Raw genomic sequence first — 23247 nt, 5'->3', positions numbered from 1 at the left:
GTCAAGCAGAATAATTGGCTACTTAGTCCTTGGCTCATCTGATTTTATACAGCATATAATCAAGATCTTATGGCTTCAGAAAATTAATTGAATGGAAACTCTGTAAGAGGTGCTAACTATGCTTTGAAGTTGCAACACGCTGACCATTCATGAACCAGTATAGTTTGCCACGTAATAACATCAAACATTCACAGGAGAAGCACATTTGGAGAAGGGTATTTTCCCAGAAGTAAAGGTTTCTAAATCCCCAGTTTATTCACTTCCAGATCCCTTTGTCTCAATTGACCCAATGAAAGTAAAAATCAGACTATGATTTATCTATATGAGGAATTTCACCATTTTAAAATGAAAGGATGAAAGTCTTCCGTCATCCACCTGACCCACCACGTCCTGAAATAGAGCTCTGCTTCAGAAAATTCTCCTCTGGTTTGTTGTCTTTTGCAAATCAGCAATGACCCTGGTTCTGCAGTGTTTTGCTTTTACCAGTGTAAATCTGGAGCATCCATCACTAATGTCAGCTCAGAATCCAGGCTCTGAAACCTTAAGTGAGGTTTTTCATCTTTCTACACAATCATTAAAAGACTTCCTAAAAATAATAGTTTTGTAACTACAATCCAGCCCACCGAACTGAGTAAAGAATGGTGATAAAATTAGAGCAGGGTATTACAGAACAATCTGACAAGAATCATTCTGAGACTTTTAGCTGGTGTATGCTGCACCGGTATTATTAATTTCTGATCAGCTAGCAAAAGTACCTCACCCAGGTATACCTAAGCAAGTCACTTTCATTTAATTTGCCTTCTGAAGGACATGACAGCATCTGTACATTTTGAGATGTAATTGCTGTTATCCTTCAGAGTTTTTTGAAACAAACACAATCATCCTCCTGAATTACTGACTTTCCATGACAATTTTTTGAGGTTACATTGTTCTAAACTAATATCTTTCAGACAGATCCTGAATAATGTAAGAGGATAAAGCCCACATGAAAAAATCAAGAATTCAGAAATGAAATTTAAGCTGTCAAACTTTAACTTAGTTGATCTTTATTCCCTTAATATTCTTCAAACAAAACCCATTTCATTCTAGTTCATAAAGAACATTACCTTAGAGGCCATAATATCTCTGAATTTTGTTCTAGGTCGATCTTTAAGTTAAAGCATTAGACATTAAAAAAATCCACATTCTAAGCAGCTATTATGAACTGGATTGCCAAATGCGTGGTCCCTCCTTTTTTTCTTGTTTTTTTTTTTGGCTTTTTTATGTTTCTGCAGAAGAAAACAATGTCAGATCCAGTCCTCTGGATGTACGGGGGTAAAGCTAGATGTACGGGGGTAAAAGCTTTTCTCTGCAGGATTTAGAATGGAAAGAGAAATTTCATGGAGGAGATCTTACCACTGCTCTGCTTTAAAAAAGCAGCTGAACACACCCTCCAACCATATATAAAGTGCAACAGCAGTTTCTCTGGAAATATTTCTGAGCATCACTTAAAGTCTCACCATTCTCAGCAATATGACAGAACATGTTTCAAGTTCTTTAGTATTTCTTAGGGAAGCTTGAGAAGTATTGGGCTTGCTGTAGAAATTGCTAGAAGGCCAAACTAATGGCCCTAGACACATCGCTATGGTGAGTCCTGAAGCACTGTGCTGAATTCTGGCTTCTCTTCTGGTTGTCAGCACACGGCATATTTGTATTTGTGAGCAAACTTTGGGTTTTCATGGCTATTTAAACGGTGAGGATCAGAGAGGAAAGAACATTAAAAATACTTATCCCACAATTCATTAGTAACTCTCTCATGCTGAGCCAGAGCTGACGGCTAATGACTTCTAATTCCTTGACTGTTGTTCTGAAAGTGTCCCAGTCATGCAGCTGGCTTTGTGGTACTGGCTGAGCTCAGCCCAGTGGGAATGCCAGACCTCTCACGCTGGTGTCTTTCATTAACTCTAATCCCAGTTCCTAAACGGTTTAGGGGAAAGCGTTTGAACTAAAACCACCTCAGAGTATTTGGTTCCCTCCTTCCACTTCTGTTGAGCCTGCCAGTTGAGACTTCCCTCAGAAGGGTAGTTGTGAGGATACGCATGCTAAAGAGAGCGATGTGCCAAAGTATCTACATGAAAACATTGACGTTGGCACCTCCCATGCAAGGAATTATTGGTTTTACTTACTTTTATTGTACTTATGCAAGTGAGATGTGACCCTGGAGAGCTGACAGTAGAAAGTGCTTCTTCTGGCCTGTACCTGTAGGTCACAGATGAGACTGGAAGTACTCAGATTCAGCTGAGATTTAGATTGGGACCAGAGGCTACATGAGTGCTAAGACTTCAGATTCAGTGTCAGTACAACCCTCTTGAGGTTCACTGAGATAATCCCTCTTCCTCCCTACCCCAACTCTAATTTACGTATGCATTTGCTTTGTTTGCAAAACTGAATGCCTTTTGAAGCAAAATATTTAGCAGGCAGTTTTAGCAACATACAGCGTATACAGTTAGTGTGCATACATTACGGCTGCACCAAGACAATAAAATGTAACAGAAGCTCCTCTGGAAACATTCCTGTCTCTGTATGTCAATAATCTGCATACTAAAGAGTCCCAAAGCACTCACTAGCATGATAGACTGGGCATTAAGTGGTGCCTAAGCAGCTCTTAAAACAATACACAGAAGAAGCTCCAAAAACATTAGGCTCTACTATAAGAAAAAGCTAAGGAAGCAAGGACACATCTCTTGTGGACTTTTAAGTCTATTATCTAAACCATTAAAAAATCAGATTTGGTGCAATTTAGTTGAAGCTCAGGTTAATGCAGGTTTAACTGGCCACACTGCAAACACGGCTTCTTGTAAACCAATTCCCCTAATTGTTTGAAAAAGGATTTTTTAATTATTAAGCTAATGCAGTTTAATTTCTGCAGGAAATGGAGCCGAATCCATCAGCGTGGATAAAACCTTTAAAGTGGGGTCTCAGAATTTACAGAATAAAGCTAATAGAGACTTCACTGGTTTCTAAGTGCAGTCCCACTGCCCAGTGAAAGAGACTCTCCTCACTTCACAGACTATCCTGGTGTTTATTCAGAATCATACTTGTGGGTACAGCCAAAGCTGTTCTTGCAGGACGTGAATATAGCATGACACATGTAGTGTGAGAACACAAAAGTTCAAGAAATTAGGATCATTAGATCAGAGTTCTCCTGTTTCTGCCCAGGAACTCCAAGATGGGCAGAGCCCAGCATCAGCGTAGGTGCCATAGCTGTTGGTCTATCAAAAACCATCCTGATCATTGGAGTGAACATCTAGGAAAGGCATTAACTGGCATTCTTAGCTTTGGAGTCTATATTGAGACTCTTAACAGAAGTAGGACAAATGTTAGGACTGTGATTTCAAGAGGAAGGACAACCCATCCATCCCTTGCACACATCCACCAGCAGAAACTCTATTTCTTTCAGGGACAGTTATTATCATCTGCTAATGAATAGCTAACTTTGCTGTCCTCTTAAGTTACCATAAAGGGTGACTGCTTCACAAAAGCCATTTGCGAAGGTCACATGCTGAATCCCTGGAAAAAATTAGATAAGTTTTCTATGGGTTTTACGATACAGACTTTAAGAGCAAAAGATGTTTACTCTTCAGAAAGGAGCAGATTAGGACCATCATTAGTAACGTTTTTCTGGTTTATTAGGCCTCTTAGCTTTTCTAAGCTGCATACCTGTAACTAATACGAGGTGGAATTTCACGGTCTGTATGGACAGAAGGTGTAACCTTCACTTGATTTCCCCTTGCAGTGGGAGAGCATTTTCTGTTGTTAGAGCATTAGAGATTTGTATGCAGTCCTACCTGCAATGGATTTGGTGAAGTAAGAGGAGATGGAAGGCCATGCCCTGGTGACTGGCTGGGTTTCTGAGGGGAGCTGGAGGACTGTGGGGCCGGAGGTGGTTGGCTCTGGCTCTGGGACTGTGTTTGGTTCTGCTGCGGTGGCGCTGACGGCTGTGGCTGCTGGGTCTGCTGGGGTGGCTGTGGAGTCTGTGCCTGCTGACCTTGCTGCTGCTGCTGCTGGCTTTGCTGCTGCTGTTGCTGCTGCTGACCTTGCTGCTGCTGCTGCTGCTGCTGTTGATGCTGGAGCTGCTGAAGATGCTGAAGCTGTTGAAGCTGGGAGTTCAGGGATGAGGTAGCTGTGAATTGACGAGAGGGAAGGGAGTTATGTAGGTTTCAGAAACACCTACTGCGTTAAAGATATTCTGGATTAAATTCTGGTTCTGTTACATTGTGGGGCACATTGCCCACTGTCAACTGGACTCCGACTTCAGGTTGTGGCAGGAAACATGTTTCTATAATAGCCTGTGGTTCTGCCAGTGCAGTTCCGTGGTAAGAGTCAGACTTCACTGGAGGCAATGAAAGCAAACCTTTGGAAGAGCTATAGCTCTGCCCACAGGATGGGTGTCAGAGCTGGCCGGCAGTCTTTGCTCAGACAAGCTCACCAGTGAAGCTAATGGGAATTTTGCCTGCCTAGAGAAGAGGCAAACAGGATGTCACTGTACACAGCAGAGCAAGAATTCATAACATGAACTGGTGCTGTTATATAAAGGATGCTCTGAAAAGAGCTTTGTCATGTCTTTATACAGCCGGAAAGAAAACATTCAGCTGTGAAATTTCTTGTGCAATGCATTGGTAGCAAAAATACCCAATAAAATGTGTGTCTCTCTGAAATTAGAACTGCCCCTCATCATTCACATCTAAAACCTATAAAGTTCCTCTTGTGAAATAGGGTAGGTATTCTGTGCGCTTGCACTGCTCACTTACTCCTGGTAGTAAAGGTCTGTTGTGTTTTGCTAGCGTGTGCTCCAAATGTGAGGCTTGGAAACTGGTGGCTCACACCAACCTACTGGCACAGCGGAGCAAACTTTATCTCCCAGAGACACTTACAAATTGACTAGGGCATTCATTAAATTCAGGACAGCAAGAAGTGTGCCACAGGGATGTCACTAAGGAAGAACAGCTTTAAGCAGCAGCCAGAACATCACAGGAGCCTGATGCTTTCTGGGGTTATGCCCTGAATAAGTCACCTGGGTCTCTGGCCTTACCCACTTTAATCAACATCTTAGGGCTTGTGTTAGATGCCTATGAGATTCCAAGAGGAACAGTTTACAAGGTCATTGAGCTATTTTGCACTCTGTATACTGTTTTGTCAACACTACTCTGTATTTTAATTTCCATCAGGAGAAGCCAAAGTAAACTGGGAATGAATGAGATTTGTTATTTCTAAAATGGCATTCAGATTTCATGGCCAGAAACTCTGTTCACCAAGTTATTTGTGAATTGGCAGATAAAGCCAAGTCATCTCCACTTTCTTTTCATGCCGACATCCCTATTTCAGCTTTCCAGATGTCTATGCCCTGGGGATGAACTTGAGGTCTTGGTACGACTTATGAAATCAACGAGCCATGAACTGGAATAAGCAAAAGAAAAAAGAAAAGAAAAGGGAGAAAGATGAGGCAGAATGGGTTAGCCAGAAAAGGCTGTACAAAGGAAAAGTAAAAGGCTTGGTAGGAAGAACTGTTGGTCATCCATTCCTGTACTCGTTGCTGCTCTAAATTTTCTTTCATCAGAGGCGGGAATCAATCTACAGATATGCCTTTACAAGAATTAAAGTCATATGTATGTGACTTCAACAAAGAACCTGAATGATGCAGAGAAGGAGGACCGGTAACACCCACATATTACCATCAGAAAAGTTACTGTTGGAAGTTTTGTGTTTCAATATAAAACAGAGTGACCATCAGATTAAAAACACACATGGTATCTCATGCAAAAGAAATCAGCCTGCAGAAGTAAGGGTACACTCCCATCAATTCCATGATCAGAACTTGTACCTAAATGCTCCAAAACCAAGTGGAAATATAATTTAAGGCACATGAGAACAAAGAATGGGGGACGTGTGCATACAAGAAAGCAACTGCATAGACAAATATTAACCATAGCATGAAGCACCTCAGATGGCAAGGAATACTATTCGCCAATTCCATCTATAGGTACACACACAGAGGCAGTAGGACCCTTCCCATTCCCGTGAGGAAAAAACTAATCTAGACCAGCTCTTTATCTTGTGCAGGCCATTTCCTCATCTGTGATAGCTTAGCAGTCTGGACAAATCATTGATAACCAGAACCAAGTCTTCAAACACAACAGGCCCTTACTGCTTCCACAGAATCCAATATAGAAATGAATGCAATGATGCCCCACAGAAGCAAAACTCCTCACAGAGAGGAACAAGGGGACATTTTATATCCTGTGTGCACGACTGGACAGGATGAGACAAAACTTCCTCTATAGCAAACTAGGTAAGTGGGGGTTTACTGTACTTGCAACAGTCTCCAAACCCTTTTTCTCCCACAGGGTGCTCTAACAAACCATGGCCTGGAAGAACGGATTTGTCAGAATGCTCTATGTTATATGTAGGGCACCACGTGAGGTAGCAGGCGACAGGTAAAAGCATTCGAAGTGGAGGGAAAGCCATCTACTGAAACATTTTTGGAGCACAGAACGTGTTCAGCTCCTGAAGTACACCTTTCAGCTAGATTTTGGAAAATATGGCGAATAATTAAAAGAATGCTGGAAGTATCAATCTGAGGTAACATGAGGTAACATAGGATAGAGGGATCATTGTGATTCCAGTAACACAAAAGTGCAAAAACAGGGCAGCAGCAAATTTTTGTCAATGCTTTTATGATTGAACTTATGGTATGCAAAAAAAAATCTGTTGATACAATATTAAAGATAAAAGGATCACTGCCTGGACTTCTTAAAATGGTGACATACAGACACCAGGAGACATGAGGAGAGCAGTAAAGAAGCCCAAAGTGTAAAATAAATGAATTTTCTTGACAAATTAAAACAAATGAAGGGGTGGTTAAATTACAATTCAAGAAGTTGACTATTTTCTGTGTTTGCATGTAGCTCAGAGTAATCAGAAGACTAATACTTAATAATTATTAGTTTTAGTGTTCACCACAGAGCTTACAATTTTCTTTCAGGATGCTTTCATTGAAACGTTGCCAAACAGGGATGTAAGTAGCCTTGCAAAATTACAGTCTAAAGCACAGATAAGGATATACAGAAATAGTACTGATCTGTTTGTTTACCATTGGACAAAAATCCACACTTATTGAAACGTGGTTTTACGAAATGTATGAATCTGCTTAAGAAAGAAAGATTATATTGTTGCACATGTTGGGATTTACTTGCTAGAATAGTCATCCTAATGGTGTAGGCCTCAGTTTCATTAACAAGTCATGCCTTTGATTAGCTGTTGAATTACATTCTTAACAATTAAATCTTCATTAAACTTCAATTCTCTACAAGACCAATACTCCGCTTAATGGGACATTTTGATTTTCACATTCTTTCTTCCACCAGTGCATATAGCAAGGGTCAGAACCCAGAAGGAATAAAAAGGGATAAAAATGCATTAAACACTTTTTTTCTTTTTAACCTAAAATTTTGCAGGTTCAGGTCCTGCTGAGCTGCTAATGTGACAGATGTCGAATGGCCATCACCAACATACTTCTGTGCATTGACAATGTGAGCAAGTGCAATCGCTCAGTCAACCTGATTTGCCCAATGAATGAAGAGGGTCTGAAGCTGACTTGGAAATCATCACGTTTTTAAGTTCTGTGGGCATGCCCAGCGTTCTCAGATGATAGCTTGATATGGAGATTTTTTCATTCCCCATCTAGAAGTAGAAGAGCTTTGCATTCAGTAATGCTCAATACTTGAATTTTGGCCGACGCAGGAATATCAGTATCTCTACCACCCACTTATGTTCTGGAAGTGCACTCGTTCTTGCTGGGGTGGAAGGTGGTCCCTTGAGGAAAACTGTTGATGGAGAAAAGTTATTTCATGGAAAAGTTTCCAAGTTCATTGCCAGCAACTGCACAAAATCATTCAAATAACTTCTTGTCTTTTCCTATAATTCATTTAAAAAAGCCTCTCCAAAGCCTGCTATTATGTTGAGTTATAAATTGCACTGAAGTGTGCTAAACAAACAGATAGGGAATTGGAAGAAGGACTGTTAGATCAGACAAGGCTTTCCCAAAGCCACACAGTGGGTGTACTGCAAAGGTGGATTTAGGGCTCCGGATCATGCCTGCAGTCCGGTGTTCATGCTGCCTGATTGCACTGCCTCTCACAATGTGTGTACTACCCACAGCAGGGGTTGTGTCACATTATTGTTTGTAATCAAATCCAATCCAACTCCCAGAGCTTGCTTGCATACCTCATCCATTATAAATCGTATACCTGTCTAGCATTTGTCACTTTCTGCAGAGCTTGGAGCCTGATGGAATTTCAGGTGGTACAACAGTGCTATGTCTGCATGTATAAAAGATAACATGCACTGCCTACCTCACAGGAATCTTTTTATGACTTACTGGCTAACCGCTGGGTAAAACTTTGACATACTTAAGTGAGAAGTGCCTACTTTCTTCCAGAATTACATTCAAGAATTAAAAACACTTGCAAAAAAATTGCAAACAAGTTCTTTCTGCAGTTAAAAAAGACAACATAAGGTACATCCCTTTAAAAGGGAGGTAATTAAAAATTGCATGCAAGCTATGAAAAACTGTGAGGAAAATCCACAAACTGTGTGTGACATTTCAACTTTCCTCAACAAAAATACATGTTGAATATATACCAGGTACCCAAGAAGCTGGTAAGAACAACTTATATATATATAAGGAAACAATGGCATAAGGCATTTTCAAGCTTAAGTTTTAACTATAATTTCTTGGTTGCTGCAGTGTCGTGGCAGACTTCCCGAGGGATCGCCCCATGATTTACGATCCTACTTTAAGCGGATTATGCTTAGCCACAGTATCAAAGCATTTATATTAGAATAAGAGATATGGAGTTAAGTGGTGCAAATGGATGGTCAAGAGGCAACTAGAGCAAACTTTCTGAGCTCCCAGGTCACCTGCTTCTATACTTGTCACAGACCTTAGACTACTTTAAGGTTTTAGAGAAAATTATGATCTAAGGAACACGCTCCTTGAATTTCTTTGGGAATACCTTAGGCACCGTGCTGCTATGCATCTACAATATTTACATAAAATGTTGTATTTTCATGTTTTCCTTGTGTCTTCTGTTCCTCTGCTGGTTACCTACACAGGAAACTGAAATGAAACTAAAACGCCCCTCTGTGAAGTAGAGTGGTGCAATGGGAAGAACTTCCCTCTGATGCAAGCCTGCTGAAAGCAGCAGTCTGACCCATCACAGGGAGAATGGGTGAGTCATTTTCTTAGTAGGAAAACTGAAAAGGCTCTGTCTTCAAATCCCAATCCTGGTTGTATTCACTGAAAGTAGTATCAACTGCCTGCTGCCTCTGGCTAAGATATTATTGCATGAGTACAGGAATGGCTCTGGTTGTATTTTAAATTAAAATATACATTTGAAAGTTTAATCACATTTATTTAAAAAGCAAGGAATGTGCGTAAGCCCACAAATGTTTACATAATGAAAACAATGTAAATATTATAACTATTTTTTCACCTCTCATTCACAATGTAAGCTCAGATTCTTCAGACCTCTACAAAGCTTGGCAGAAGATCAAATTAATGTTCAGGGATTCAATTTGTATCTAGAATCTGCTCCTGTGGATAAGCTTCACCATGTCTGATTTATTTTATTAATGTTTTGTGCATGTTTGTTTCTGTGTAAAGAGGAAGAAGGGGCAGGAGAAATAAGACACAATTTTAGCCTACAAACTATTGTGCTGCTCTATCCTCTAGTCTCCTATTTACATAATTGCATAGATGTTCCTCAGTGACTTGATACAATGTACAACGGACTAAAAAGGAGAAAATCATACATTAAACCTTTTCCTATTTGACTGAGCGCAGAACTTGGCTCTTCTCATTCCAAGGGCCTAATGCCTTTTTCCACTTCCCCAGTAATGGAGAAGGGATTTGCATTGCCTTAAACCGAAAAGTGTAACTAACTTAAGCATCTGGGCCTGCGTTTGAACTGATGTGGCCTGCTTTTTTTTCCACCCTGTTGTTCCTCTTCTAATGAGGTATATGCCTTTCTTTCCTTTGAAACAGATTTCTAAAGATTGAATGCACACGCTGAATAGTCTAATGCAAGCCTGTGTTTACGCTCTCTCCCTCCTGGGTAATGAGGGGTAGGTTAGCCAAATACCCAACGTGTTTTTGCATACGCTTGAATTTTCTTTTTAAGAGCAAAATGTGAATTGTTTTAAATATGTTAGCATCCTCTTTGTGGGGAAAAAAAAAAAAAAAAAAGGAAGGTTGGACTTGTGGCCGAAGAGATTAGTAATGGGATACAGAGCATATTATTTCTAAATCACTGGTTCAAATCTAGTCTAGGTCAATACAGGGAACAAAAGTCATTGCACATTAATGGTGCTTTTGAGTGTTTTCTACCTTACGAAGATGTATTAGATGCATAGAAGATGTATTCACACATAGATACCCACAGAGAACCTGCAGTGGAGGCAGTCTGCCACACAGTCAAGGTAATAAATTGATGGTCTCCCAATACCTATTAGGAAGATCATTAAGACTATGGCCTTGGATGGCATCAATTGACACCTTTATTTGCACTTTTAGCAGAGAGGCGAAGGATAGAAAGAGTAGGGAGACCAAGTCATCTGCTCCTTCCTAAAGGTGATCCCTCAAGGTTACAGCTGCAAAACGCAAATGGGGATACAGGGAGAAACTTGCGTTGCCAATGGTCCTCTGTACCAATTCTGCAGATAAACAGAAGGCTTCACTTTCTACTGTTGTCATATCCAGCATCTTTCATGAGCACTAAATTCAGTTTAAAGAATATAGGCAATAAAAAGGAAGTATTAAGAAGAAAACCATCATAATTTATATGGTGCCTGTGGTGTCTCCACATTTTGATGAATACTGGAACTTCCCTGAAAAATGATCCACTGCATTAAATAAATCTGACTTTTTTTTTCCTTACCAAACCTTAAAATGTACAATAATCCACTAAAATTTTAAGAAAAAAAAAAAAGAAGAAAAACTTGTTGTTCTAGGTAGAGAGCTTGACTGAGTGTCAGGGCAAGTATATTTGGAACACTTCCCATTTTGAGATAATCTAGGGGCTATTTTCCTCTAGTTTATGACAACACTCTGTGAGTAAAGTTCCCTGAGTGTATTGTAAAAATTGCATTAACCTATTTAAAATGCCCAAAGGCAAGAACAAGCCGGAGAAATTAGACTTTAATAAGCCATTTGCTTCCTCAGCTCAAATGGGACCTTAGGCCTCATATTGTACAGATGGCTGAAACATTAACTGGAGTCAGGGTATCATCAAGACACAGGGGATCAATCAGGGAGTCGTCTTGGGACTCTCATGCAAAGACAGCCAATTAAAAACCCACCATAACATAGTCTGAGGGCAATGTTACGTGTTTGAACGCCAAAGGCTGGGTGTCAGGCAAGCAATATCTAGATCTGGTAAACTCCTAATTTTACCAGCCTGATTTTTTTTGATTATTTTTTTTTTTGTGAAAACATGACTCTCTCAGAGATCAGGGCGCAGGAGTTTCACATCAAGTCCTTATGCCAGATAAAAGCAGTTCTCTAGTTATAGAGAGCAGGAATGGTCCCAGATTGTCTAAGAAGAGAATAGTGTTGGAATGGAAAATCAAATTGAGTGCATGGTGTTCCTACAGAGTGGATTTCCAGACCATATTGAGCCTACAAGAACATTCCTATGGACCAGAATTTAAGACAACCTCACATTTCTGTGGAAAAATTCTGCAGGACTCCTTTGAAAAAAACTAATTGACAGAGAAAAAATGATCATCTAAAGGCCAACAGAGCCCAATATAAGATTTCACAGCCGAAGGGATGTGACAGGGAACAGATGAATGACACAAAGAAATTAAGTTTGAAACAACAGTCTGCTGACTCAGAGAACAATGACCATGACTCATAATGGACATCAGACAAAGGCTGGGCACTCTCTGCACACATAACCTTTAATAACAGGAACTGCAGTTCATTTTTTTCCCTCCTTGTCTCTTTTAAATGCTCTAATATTGATGGGAACCACAATTTCCATGGCACTTATGCAGACTATGTGTTTGATGTACCTCAAAGTAGCAATGCTTGTAGAAAAAGCGGCGCCATGACATACGGCCCCAGGAGCTTTGGAAGAGGTTATGCAGAATCCTGACCTGCACTTCAGAGAGCCGTAGGTCCCCAGTCCACCAGGTGGCCTGCCACTTCTGCAAGGTGGCTATGTGAGGCTTTAGGGCAAAGTCTTGTCAAGAGGAACCCTTTGAACTGCCAGATGGCTTCAAAGGGCAATTTTGCATTCTTTCAGATAATAGATCTGCAGTTGAGTTTTCTATAATTGTATATGGCAAATGGCTCTTCCGACAAAGAAATATTTATCCAGGTATAGCTTCAGCAATGGTTCTCTGAAGATCAGGAATTATCAGAAGTCTCTTCAAAGAGTCTTTGAAGTGAGTCATGTTTCCTTAACTAAAAGTGAAATTACTGTAAGTGAAATGTACCGCTTTTCTTTCCACATGTGTGTTTGGTTTTTTTTTAAACAATACAATCAAATAGTGGATCAAAGTGTTTGTGGTTTAAAAGGTTGGCCTTGATGCCAAGCTTGTGGAACTGTCCCGAGAATGACAAAGGACAATGTCACTTTCCCCCAGCCTCAGCTGAGGGAAGTACCAGAGGGTACCATGCCCACCAGGTGACTTGGTATGAGTAGTTGCTTTCATCTCTTGGACTTTCATTATATCTGTGTTTCTATCATTTTCCACTTCCAGTCATTTCTGAAAGCTGGTAGACCTGATACAACTCTCTTTTCTATTAAGAACTCCATGATTCAAGCAGCTGCAAATTCTGTTCCCAGCGTGCACGTTCCGGCTAGGGAAGTTAGCTGAACAGCACTGAGAACGGGTCATGGAATGACTTAGAAAACAGCAATGTGCATGCTAAAAGGATAAAGGTAAAAAATGCAGCCCAGCCCAGTCTTTTCCTTTACAATCAATAAAATTACAACAGCAAGTATGAGAACCAGCTGCAAAAGCTGCAATTCTACCTTGCTGCAAGGCTGTGCACACAAATGCTCTGCTGGAGCAGTGACTTAGGCTTCAACCTTGTTAACTACAGGCCCTATTATTCGCAGTATCGCCTTGAACTTCTCTTGGTTTTACCAAGCCAAGAAAAATTAAAAATGGTAGCAACGGCTTGAAAAAGGTGGGGAAGAGAACAAAACAAAACATGTGGCCTGATTCTGCAAGGGCCATAATTCTCTCAGTCCCTATGCAGCTCCCAGGGACTGAAGGCCATTCTTCATCAGCTGCAACACATGCACAGTACCATGTTGACTATGGCATTCTTCATCGGTCACTGAAGAATAAAAATGGACTGAAAAAATGTTCTCTAAGTGACACGAGATATTGCTTAGTAACTGTGGTACAGGAGCGATCTCGAGGATAGGTCACTGGGTTGGTGAGGAGGTGCTGTGCTGGGTGCTGTAACCTCAATATACAAGCATAAGATGGAAGTGTTCTTTCTTCGGGTAAGGGATCAATGCAGAGAGATTACGCACCTCTCCCCACATGAGAAATTGTAGAAGAGCTTGGAAGTGAACTCTAATTTGGTAATCTGTCACACCACAAGCCATTCCTGAACGTATGTACCACTAGCAAGGTACATTATATTTGCCTGCTGTTGACTCACAGTAGCTTGGATTTTGCTGTATTTAAGAACCTTCCGTGATTTTTATTATCTGCTGTGCATAGATAAGAATGGCTGTATTCAGTTGTGTACATTTCAAAACATACTACAGTGTCAGTAGCTGGTTTATTTTTGTAAACTTTAAGCTAGGTACAGGTCAGCTTAAGGCAATCTGCCTATATCCCTCTTTCTAGTTTGTTTGTTTTACTTGCAGAGAGATTAAAACCAAAGTTAAACAGCAGGTGAGCAGCAGCTGTGAACTCTTCAGCTGGCCATCAGCGGGTGGACTGACTGCTCATTTTTAATTTCCAGTAAAATGAGGAAGGCTGAATACCAGATTTCTCTCCTGTCCCTATAGCTCATTGGCCAAACATGTTGCTGCTTCAGGTGCTAATCCTAGCTTGGCCGTGCTTGGCGTCTATCACCTTTGTACAGCAACAGTGAATTAGCTGCTCTTTGAGTGCTCACGTGCTTCCACCTACCTAAGTTTCCTGCTCACCATTGAAATAAACAACCTCGTTATTCACATAGATAAACTGTTCATCAGTGGAAAATCTGGGTGGAAGACTTGGGGAGAAGATTTTATAGGCACTCCTCATTCATGGGCTGTAAAGTCAGTGACGCTTCTGTGTTGGGATGAAGGTCCATCCACAGCTGAACAGAAGGGTTGGGGAGTCCAGAAAAGCCGATGCATTGCTTTGCCCAGTCAATGCACTATCCACTTCATGGCTTTCAAAAGCACATCAGGAACCCCCATGCTGTTTGATATTTCATACAGTTTTGTACACTGCAAAATAGCAGGCCTTTGAACAAACTGCATATAGATTTTACTTTCACTATTAAGCTGTTTCTTCAAGGTTAATTATTTTTAATTTGAAAGGGATACACAGCAATTAATAAAAGAACTTCCACTTAAACTTACATGGAGCAGGAGAGACCAGCTATAGAACGGGAACAAAATCCAAAGGAAGAATTTACAATTGGCTAAAAATCTACATAAAAATCATTCACTATTTCTGTCCACATATTCAGTCAGAACAGAACATTGTTGCCTTTTTGATGCAGTAACTAGTACCTTATTACTCTTATCAATGGAAATACTTGCTTTTCCAAGTATTTTTTCCAAGAAAAGATAATGGAAGAAAAGCTGAATTTGGTTGCTAACCGGTAATTCTCCAAAAAGCTCACAGGAAACTAGTCTTTGCCTTCCTTAAGGCAGCACTGCCTTAATTTTCATATTCAGGATAATGAAATATCATTTTAAATAAGGGTTTAGATTTCATCAGCTGCACGTGTTTAGCTCTACCAACCCTGAACGAAGCTACAAAACGTTCTTCTCATTGTTTGTCATCTCCAGGTTCCTCAGTCTTTTAAACAAACTCAACAATGTGTTAATGCACAAAAAAATAAGTGTTTACCAATGCACTAAGGCTGTTATAAATATTAGATACACCTGCTGTTTATGTTATCCTTTTGAGAATTATAATAGAATCCTGCAGAACTTGCTCTAAATGTACAGAAAATTCACTAGAGAATGTATCCTAATAGGTATATTTTATTCATCCTATAGAAATATACTGGCAGTGATATAACTAGGTTGTGTGAAGTTTCCATAAAACAATTATAATTTTCTCTTAAATTTTTCTTCTCTTATACATAACCTTTTCATAAAATAATGCAAAAGGTAACTTTCAACTGTAGAGAATTAAGAAAATTTTGATGATCATGAAAACATTGGTCATCTTGTGAAACTGACTGCTAATGTATAGCCGTAGATAATGATGTTTGGCTTGTGGGGGAGGACAAGGGGAAAGAATTTAGTCTTCAGAATTTCCTTGCTTGTGAAATTAGTGGATTTCTCATCCTCCTGAGGAAGCCCACCGAGAGGTGTAGGTGAAAATACTACGTAAGAAGTAGGCAAACACCATTACTAGATTTACTGCAGTAACTCCAATGTCAATTAAATGGAGATGAGCTTGTTCCAAAATACTGTATTTAAATGAAATGCCCGGACCATTCAACAGCACAAATAAAGAAACACATGTCAGTGCTGATACAAGATCTAGCTTTCTGCTTAAATTGACTTCTGATTAAAAAAGTTAGAGGAAAAAATGCTTCTCAAGTGGGATGAACTATCTATCATGGCAACCCTGAGAACAAAAGTTGGCACAGTCAGTGCACACGGAAATATGAAACCACTACTTTAGATTCGTTTTGCCAAGTTTTAACTAAGTAGATGCAAAAAACTGTTCCTTTCATTTTCAGTGCCAGGTATTTTGTCTTTACTCTGTTGATTTTAATAGCTCGCTCAGAAGCTTGTAAATGAATGTTTCTTCCATCATCAATTTAGAACTTTTCCATTTGCCAACTATGGATGTTTTTTCTACTGTGTGTTTTCAATGAAGCTGAAATTAATATGGTTCCCTTTGATTTTCCATCCAAGTGCTAGGGAGCATGGGACACGCTCTGCTTTCATCTCCGTCCTTGAGATAGAGCCAGGTCCAGCAGCACGGGACCACAACAACGCTCCTTTCTTTCCCTCTCTGCCACAAACTTCCAAAGTGTCAATTTTTGGATTCATGTTTGTGTAGAGACTACCTGGAAAGACCAGCTCTTCAGGGGTCCTCCAGCCTTCTACTGGGGAGGGCGATTCCTATGGTCGTCATCTCCAGCAGTCCAACTGCTGTTCTTCTCATAGAGCCCCCGCTTTGAGCAGATATGGCCCCAACAGCCTCTTTTTCCTACCAGCTGTAGACATTTACTTCTTTATAGCTTATGGAACTATGATGGCACTCCAGCAATCCTTGCCTTTGAACAGGGGACTGAAGCAAATGCAAATTTGCCTAAACATTATTGTCAGAAAGTCGTATTCATGTGATTCTGGGCAAAAGCAGTTCTGTAAATTTCTGCCTTTATTTTTTCAGGAATGTTTAGGGATCTGTTTTTGACAATAGCTACCCAATCATTAGAGCTGATGACAACTGCATCAGAAAAACATCTACAAAGCTAAGACCAGTAAGTGAAGGCAAGTATTCTTTAAGCAATCATTCAGTGCAATACATTTCCTTAAGAGGTTTGCAGCATACACTGCTGACCATTTTATGTATTTGGATTATGGATCACATGGATTTACAATTCATAAAGAAACTAATGCCAGGAAAGCATCTTACACTTTGATGTTTTGCACTGGGAAATTAAAAGGAGAAGCCAAGAACATAAGACCTCTGGTGTCTGTAAATCAACACTGGGGACTAGTACAGACAAAACCAGAAGCCATTTCCATATTTATTTTTTTTTAAGCAGCAATATTCTTAAATAGATTAATTCTAATAGCCCTTAATTATCTTGTACAGTGAAATGATGTCTGACTTCTTGCAATCATAGTGCTAGAAGCATTGTTATTTAACTGATGCTGCAATGTTTTTCAGATTTGATCAGAGTATATCCACAAAATAGATAAGCTTTAGATGCCTGCACAGTTCTGTCACTTCTTTCAGCTGCGACTGGGAGAGGCCTTTTTGTCAGGTACTGTCTGACGGGTGCCTTACAGACCTGCATCTCACTTGGCTGAGAGAGCTTGGTTTGCCCCCTTGCCGTAAGAGAACTCTAAAGAAATAGCCCCAAGAAGACCATGGGGAAAACATGCGAGCCACTGCCTGCACGTCGTGCCAGCGTAGGTATGAATACAGAGCACACGCTGCAGAGCAGCTCTTTCTGCTGAGATTCAGAAGAGTGCCTTTGGCTTACGTACTGATCTGAAACTTTAATCTCCCCATGGAACACTTTAATCAGAAACCATTTTCATAATTTGCAAACACTGCCAAATGTTTGATTTCAGGCTGTTTAAGTGATCAAACCTTCTGGTGGAAAATAAAATAAATAACAACCAAACCATCAGACAAAGAAAATTGTTATAAATAATTAAATATGCTGTACTAACAAATACTATTCCCACCTGGATGCTGTGCTTCCAAGATGCAAAGCATAGTTTTCCTAATTAGAGAAAAAAATATAAAATTATCCTGTATGACAGAAAAAGTCAGATCAGGAACAGGGAGTTAGGACTGATTGTCTTATGGATGAAGATCAGTGCCTGGGAATCCACTTCCTATTCCTGAACCTACCATACCTGCATCACCTTGGACACAGCAGTTAATCTCCCTGCCTCACTTTCCTGTTCTATAAAAGAAAAGAAGGGATGATAAACTTCACTTCCCTCACCACAGGAAGCTAGATTAGTGAAGTACAGCAATGTGCGCTAAGATCCTCAAAACGAAGGGGGTCAAAGATACACAAAGTTTTATTTCCACGTGGAAAAGATTGTTATAGAGCTACCTCCTACATTGTGTTAATGAGAGAGAGATGGTTTAAAAGCACCCATTTATATTCTTTTTTTCTACCTTTTGATAATGACTGGGTAATGCTTTTATTCCCAGCAGCTCATAAGACTTTTTGAGATCTCCAATAATAGGGATGTCTTTTAAGAAGAACTCTCAGCTCAGGCACATTTTAAGCACTTGTCTCACACCAGGTTTAAAGGATACCTTGGAATGAAAAACAATCCCAGATTTCCTGGAAGACTAGTACTTAGAGTTCATTGCACACCACTGTGATCACCTCTGTCATCAGAGGCACACTGACGGAGCAAGCTAAACCAAACTAGCTAATGATAATAGCAATAAAAAAATCCACCAGAAAATTTCACCAAGACGACATCACAGGTAATAAAGTGGTTCCTCCAGTGCAGTAAGGTAGGCCAAAGAAACAGGAGGATGACAAAAGAAAATGAAGAAAGGAAAACAAATTCAAGGGCGATAACTATAGGACCCCGGTGGGCTTGTTATGTGAATAGACTGCAGGTAGCCGCATCCTGCTGCTGTGATGCTTCATAAATTCTGTCATCTTGTTAAGACTGACCTCACTTCCTCTGCTAATAAGACTGCGCTGTTTTGTGCCCAGACTTTTATTATCCTTATCAAATTCGAACCATTGTGTGAACCTTCTTCCTTCCTGCACCAATGATTACTGCCTCCCAAATTACAGAAGAACAAACGGGAAATGGAAACTCCTCTCCCTCTCTTGCTCTACAGCCCCTTCTTTCCCTCTTCCTAACCCCTTGCAAAATAATTCTCAGGCTCTCAGGACCAGTGATGCTATCGCTTGCTTGGTTTTGTTTTTGAATATATTACAAGTAGTAATAGTAATAAACCAAGAAATCTGAGATTTTACAATGTTCACATATAGGTTTGACATTTATATACGCAAGAAAGGCCTTCATGCGTTACAAAGCCTGTGCGGGCAACATTCAGACATTTTGTCCACTGAGAACACATAGCAAGAGTCAGAGAGCTGAAGAGAGAGCAGTTACATGAGGTGTTTTGGAGGTACTCTCCAAGCACAAAGACTACGCCGGCTCTATACTCAACAGCTCGCCTTACTGCAGCTCAAAATAGGAGAAAAAAGTTACTCCTTTTAGTACTTACTTCTGAAGAGCAAAATATGCAATGGCAGCCGAGACCAGGTCCAAGCCCAGCTGGCTGTGGACACTTCTGGTCATGAAAGTTCAAGAGAAAGGCAGGCCTGTGACTTGTCCTGTCCATGTTTTGTACCCTTTTCTTCCCAATCTAAAAACTCACACAATGAATCAAGGCAGAGTCATCCCTTCCTTACACATGATGGGAAAAAATGTGTTCACACCATAAAAACCAAAGATGGCTTGTCCATCAGCTGCTACAGTGTTGAGTGTTCACTCATGGAACTGTGTACCAAGGATGTCCCTTTACAATTTTACAATATTCAACCTAAAAAAATGACCAATCATTATTTCCTTTGTCTATGAGACAAGTAATCACTGCCACTTCAAACAACAACAACAAAAAAATCCCTCATAGACCCCTCCTTTTTCCCCTGACAACCTCTTGTCCTTAATAGCTAAAAACTTCCCAATGGTCACCTCTTGCAGCTAAAGATGCACTTGCTGACTAGCCTTACCTCTAGTATCCCAAAGAAAAATGCTGAAAATAAAAATATACAAATCAACATGGCTGATGAGGACAGTAGGACAAACTCTTCTCTGAGTTTCACGGAGCAATGAGGGCAACGTCAGTGAATTTAGACTGCTGAAATGAAGAGGAAAATGCAGCCTTTACTTCCTTAGTGGAGCTTTCTGTCTTGTGGATCTGACTTTCTCTTCGCTCCAGTTGTGCCACTAACACTGTGCTCTGTACTTGCTTTGCCACCCTTTAATAGATAACACAGGAGACATCTGCTGTCTAGACTTACTGTCCTTTCCAACAATGAGGGTATGCAAACTCTTAACAGTGTACACAGCAATAAAACTTGAAATAAAACAGTAAAAAACCAAAACAAAATACCATAAAAGGTCCAAAACCCCTAGGTTCTTGCTAGCTTTCTCATAGCTCCTGCATGGGATCACATTTCACCTTTACTGTGTTGTCACTCTTACTAAGCAAAGGCAGCTTATATTCCATTATTTTCTTTTCTACATTACATAAGACCACATTAGGAGCCTGCTGTGTGGTTTTGCGCAGATGCCATCTGTTCTGCTTTGCAGAGTCCAGGCATTACCTTCCAAAATGGCCCTAACGAGCCTTAGGCACCACCAGCAGCTGCTCCGTGTGCCTCTTTGTGCCAGGGACACTGTGCTGTGCACAGGGCACTTAAGAGGAGGATGCCAAGCTGCTGTTTATTTATGTCACCCTCCAAAGCCCCAAAGATATCCCAGGCATTTATGAATTGCATGTATAAGCTGTTTTATCCCCGTATTTCTTTTAACCCCACCCTGCTCTGATTGTCCGTTTCCTCAATCCTTTTTCTCAGCTACCTTCTGTTCTGTGTGGTCTTGCATGCAACACCCCTGTTTCTTCTTCTTGGACTATGTATTTGAAAAAAGGAGGGAAGGAGAGAAGGAGACAGGGAGAGAGCAGGGAAGGAGGGAAGGAAGGAAGGAGGGAAGGAGGGAAGGAAGGAAGGAAGGAAGGAAGGAAGGAAGGAAGGAAGGAAGGAAGGAAGGAAGGAAGGGAGGGAGGGAGGGAGGGAGGGAGGGAGGGAGGGAGGGAGGAAGGGAGGGAGGAAGGGAGGGAGGAAGGGAGGGAGGAAGGGAGGAAGGGGAAGGAAGGAGAGGAGAGGAAGAAAGAGAGGAAGAAAGAAAGAGAGGAAGAAAGAGAGAGAGAGAAAGAAAGAAAGAAAGAGGAAGTATTGGAGAACAGTAAAAAACCAGAGTCAAATGTGAGTGGCACTGCTATAATTCTTTATGAAGCAGCAGGTAAGATTGATTGTCAAGGGTCAAAAGGCTAGGTCAAACTCTGCTCATTCGTCAGCTGAATGTCATTTTTGTTTTCCCTGTCACCAGATAGCTTTAAAAAAAATTGCAACTCCTTCCTCATTATCTGGGACTTGGCTCCTTTCCTGCCATCCAGTATTAATGAAACTGTGCTTCAAGCCTGGCCTTCATCTTTGAGGTTCTTCTTCATGTACTTCTTCCCTTTCTTAAGTACTACAGAGCGAGGACAATTTTAAAGATCGTTTTCTCGCACAGAGAAGTTGGAAAATTGCCGCTACAGTGAGAATGATTTGAAAACATACATGCAGTATAAACGTCTGAATGAACAAAAATGTAATTAAATCATAGCAGGTCCAAAGCCCACACAGCGATGTAATTGAATCATGGTTAAATCCGTGCATCTCACATGGAATCCTTAAAAAAACAGCACGATGCAATATTTTGAAACCATTTATGAGGAAAAAAAACCCTTTTTGTCATAATTACAAGCTGTGCACGACTGGAATAATGCTAATACTGAAATTATCCATCGATTTACTGTGAGTGTAATTTATATATGCCTGATTCAGATAAAAACATAGCCAATAATTCCCTTAAAAAGAATTAAACATCTAAATTAATTGAAGTTAAATTACACCTATGTAGTGAAGTTTCAGCTGGTCTGAAATGGGGTGCCATTTCAAGCCAGCAGTTGGTGATCAAAGGGATGCTTCCTCAAATACAACCATTTTGTGTCAAAGGCAAGTGTACGTGCAATTATCTTCTTGTGCATTTATATAAAGGCAATACTCTTGTGTTTATTGAGTGCTTTTCACAAAGGGATCTCAGGGTAAATTACACAAATAATTAAACCTCATTTAAAGCCCACTGCCTCGGTACCAGGGAAGGTCATGGAGCAGATCATCTTGAGTGCCATTACAAGTCATATAATGGACAAGCAGGGGATCAGGCCTAGTCAGCATGGGTTTAGGAAAGGCAGGTCCTGGCTGACAAACCTGATCTCCTTCTATGACAAGATGACCCAATTATTGGATGAGGGAAGGGCTGTGGGTATTATCTTCCTAGACTTTCGAAATGCATTTGACACTGTCCCCCATAGAATTCTCGTGGAAAAACTGGCAGCTCATGGCCTGGATGAGCATATGATCTGCTGGATCGAGCACTGGCTGGACGGGCGGTCCCAAAGAGTGGTGGCCAATGGAGTTAAATCCAGCTGGCGGCCGGTCACACGTGGTGTCCCTCAGGGCTCACTGTTGGGACCATTTCTGTTTAACATCTTTATTGATGATCTTGATAAGGACATAGAGTGTATCATCCAATGATGATACCAAGTTAGGAGGGAGTGTTGATCTGCATGAGGATAGGGAGGCTCTACAGAGAGACTTGGATAGATTGGGCCGATGGGCCAATGCTAATGGAATGAGCTTCAACAAGGCCAAGTGCTGAGTCCTGCACTTGGGCCACAACAACCCCATGCATTGCTACAGGCTTGGGGAAGTGTGGCTGGAGAGCTGTCTGGCAGAAAAGGACCTGGGGGTTCTAACTGACAAGCAGCTGAACATGAGCCAGCAGTGTGCCCAGGTGGCCAAGAGGGCCAATGGCATCCTGGCTTGTATTAGAAATAGTGTGACCAGCAGAAGGAGGGAGGTGATTGTCCCCCTCTACTCAGCACTGCTGAGGCCACACCTTGAGTATTGTGTCCAGTTCTGGGCACCTCAAGACGAGAAAGATATCGAGGTGCTGGAGCGAGTGCAGAGGAGGGCAACGAAGCTGGTGAAGGACCTGAGAATAAATCTTATGAGGAGCGACTGAAGGAGCTGGGACTGTTTAGTTTAAGGAAGAGGAGGCTGAGGGGAGACCTCATCACTCTCTACAACTACATGAAAGGACATTGTAGGGAGGTTGGTGCTGGTCTCTTCTCACAGGTAATTAGCGCTAGAACAAGAGGGAATGGGTTCAAGCTGCAACAGGGTAGGTTTAGACTGGACATTAGGAAAAAATTCTTCACACAAAGAGTGGTCAGACACTGGAATAGGCTGCCCAGGGAGGTGGTGGAGTCACCATCCCTGAATGTGTTCAAGAGTCATTTAGATGTGGTGTTAGGGGACATGGTGTAGGGGAGAACTTTGTAGAGTGAGGCTGATGGTTGGACTCGATGATCCCAAGGGTCTTTGCCAACCTAAATGATTCTATGATTCTGTGATTCTATCCATATGAGGAC

General features: G+C 40.9%; 1 protein-coding gene across 3 annotated transcripts in view; it reads right to left on the bottom strand.

Annotated features, from left to right (window-relative positions):
* The window catches only part of POU6F2 (POU class 6 homeobox 2), a 313991-nt gene that overhangs the window by 92683 nt on the left and 198061 nt on the right, over nucleotides 1–23247 (bottom strand). For all 3 annotated transcript variants that reach the window (XM_063323941.1, XM_063323942.1, XM_063323943.1), the window contains exon 5: nucleotides 3828–4162. In XM_063323941.1, the coding sequence (XP_063180011.1) occupies nucleotides 3828–4162 (335 nt within the window). The remainder of the gene's footprint in view (nucleotides 1–3827; nucleotides 4163–23247) is intronic.

Source organism: Chroicocephalus ridibundus, chromosome 2 (genome assembly GCF_963924245.1).
Source record: "Chroicocephalus ridibundus chromosome 2, bChrRid1.1, whole genome shotgun sequence".
NCBI lineage: Eukaryota > Metazoa > Chordata > Aves > Charadriiformes > Laridae > Chroicocephalus > Chroicocephalus ridibundus.
This window is presented reverse-complemented; position numbering and strand designations above follow the sequence as displayed.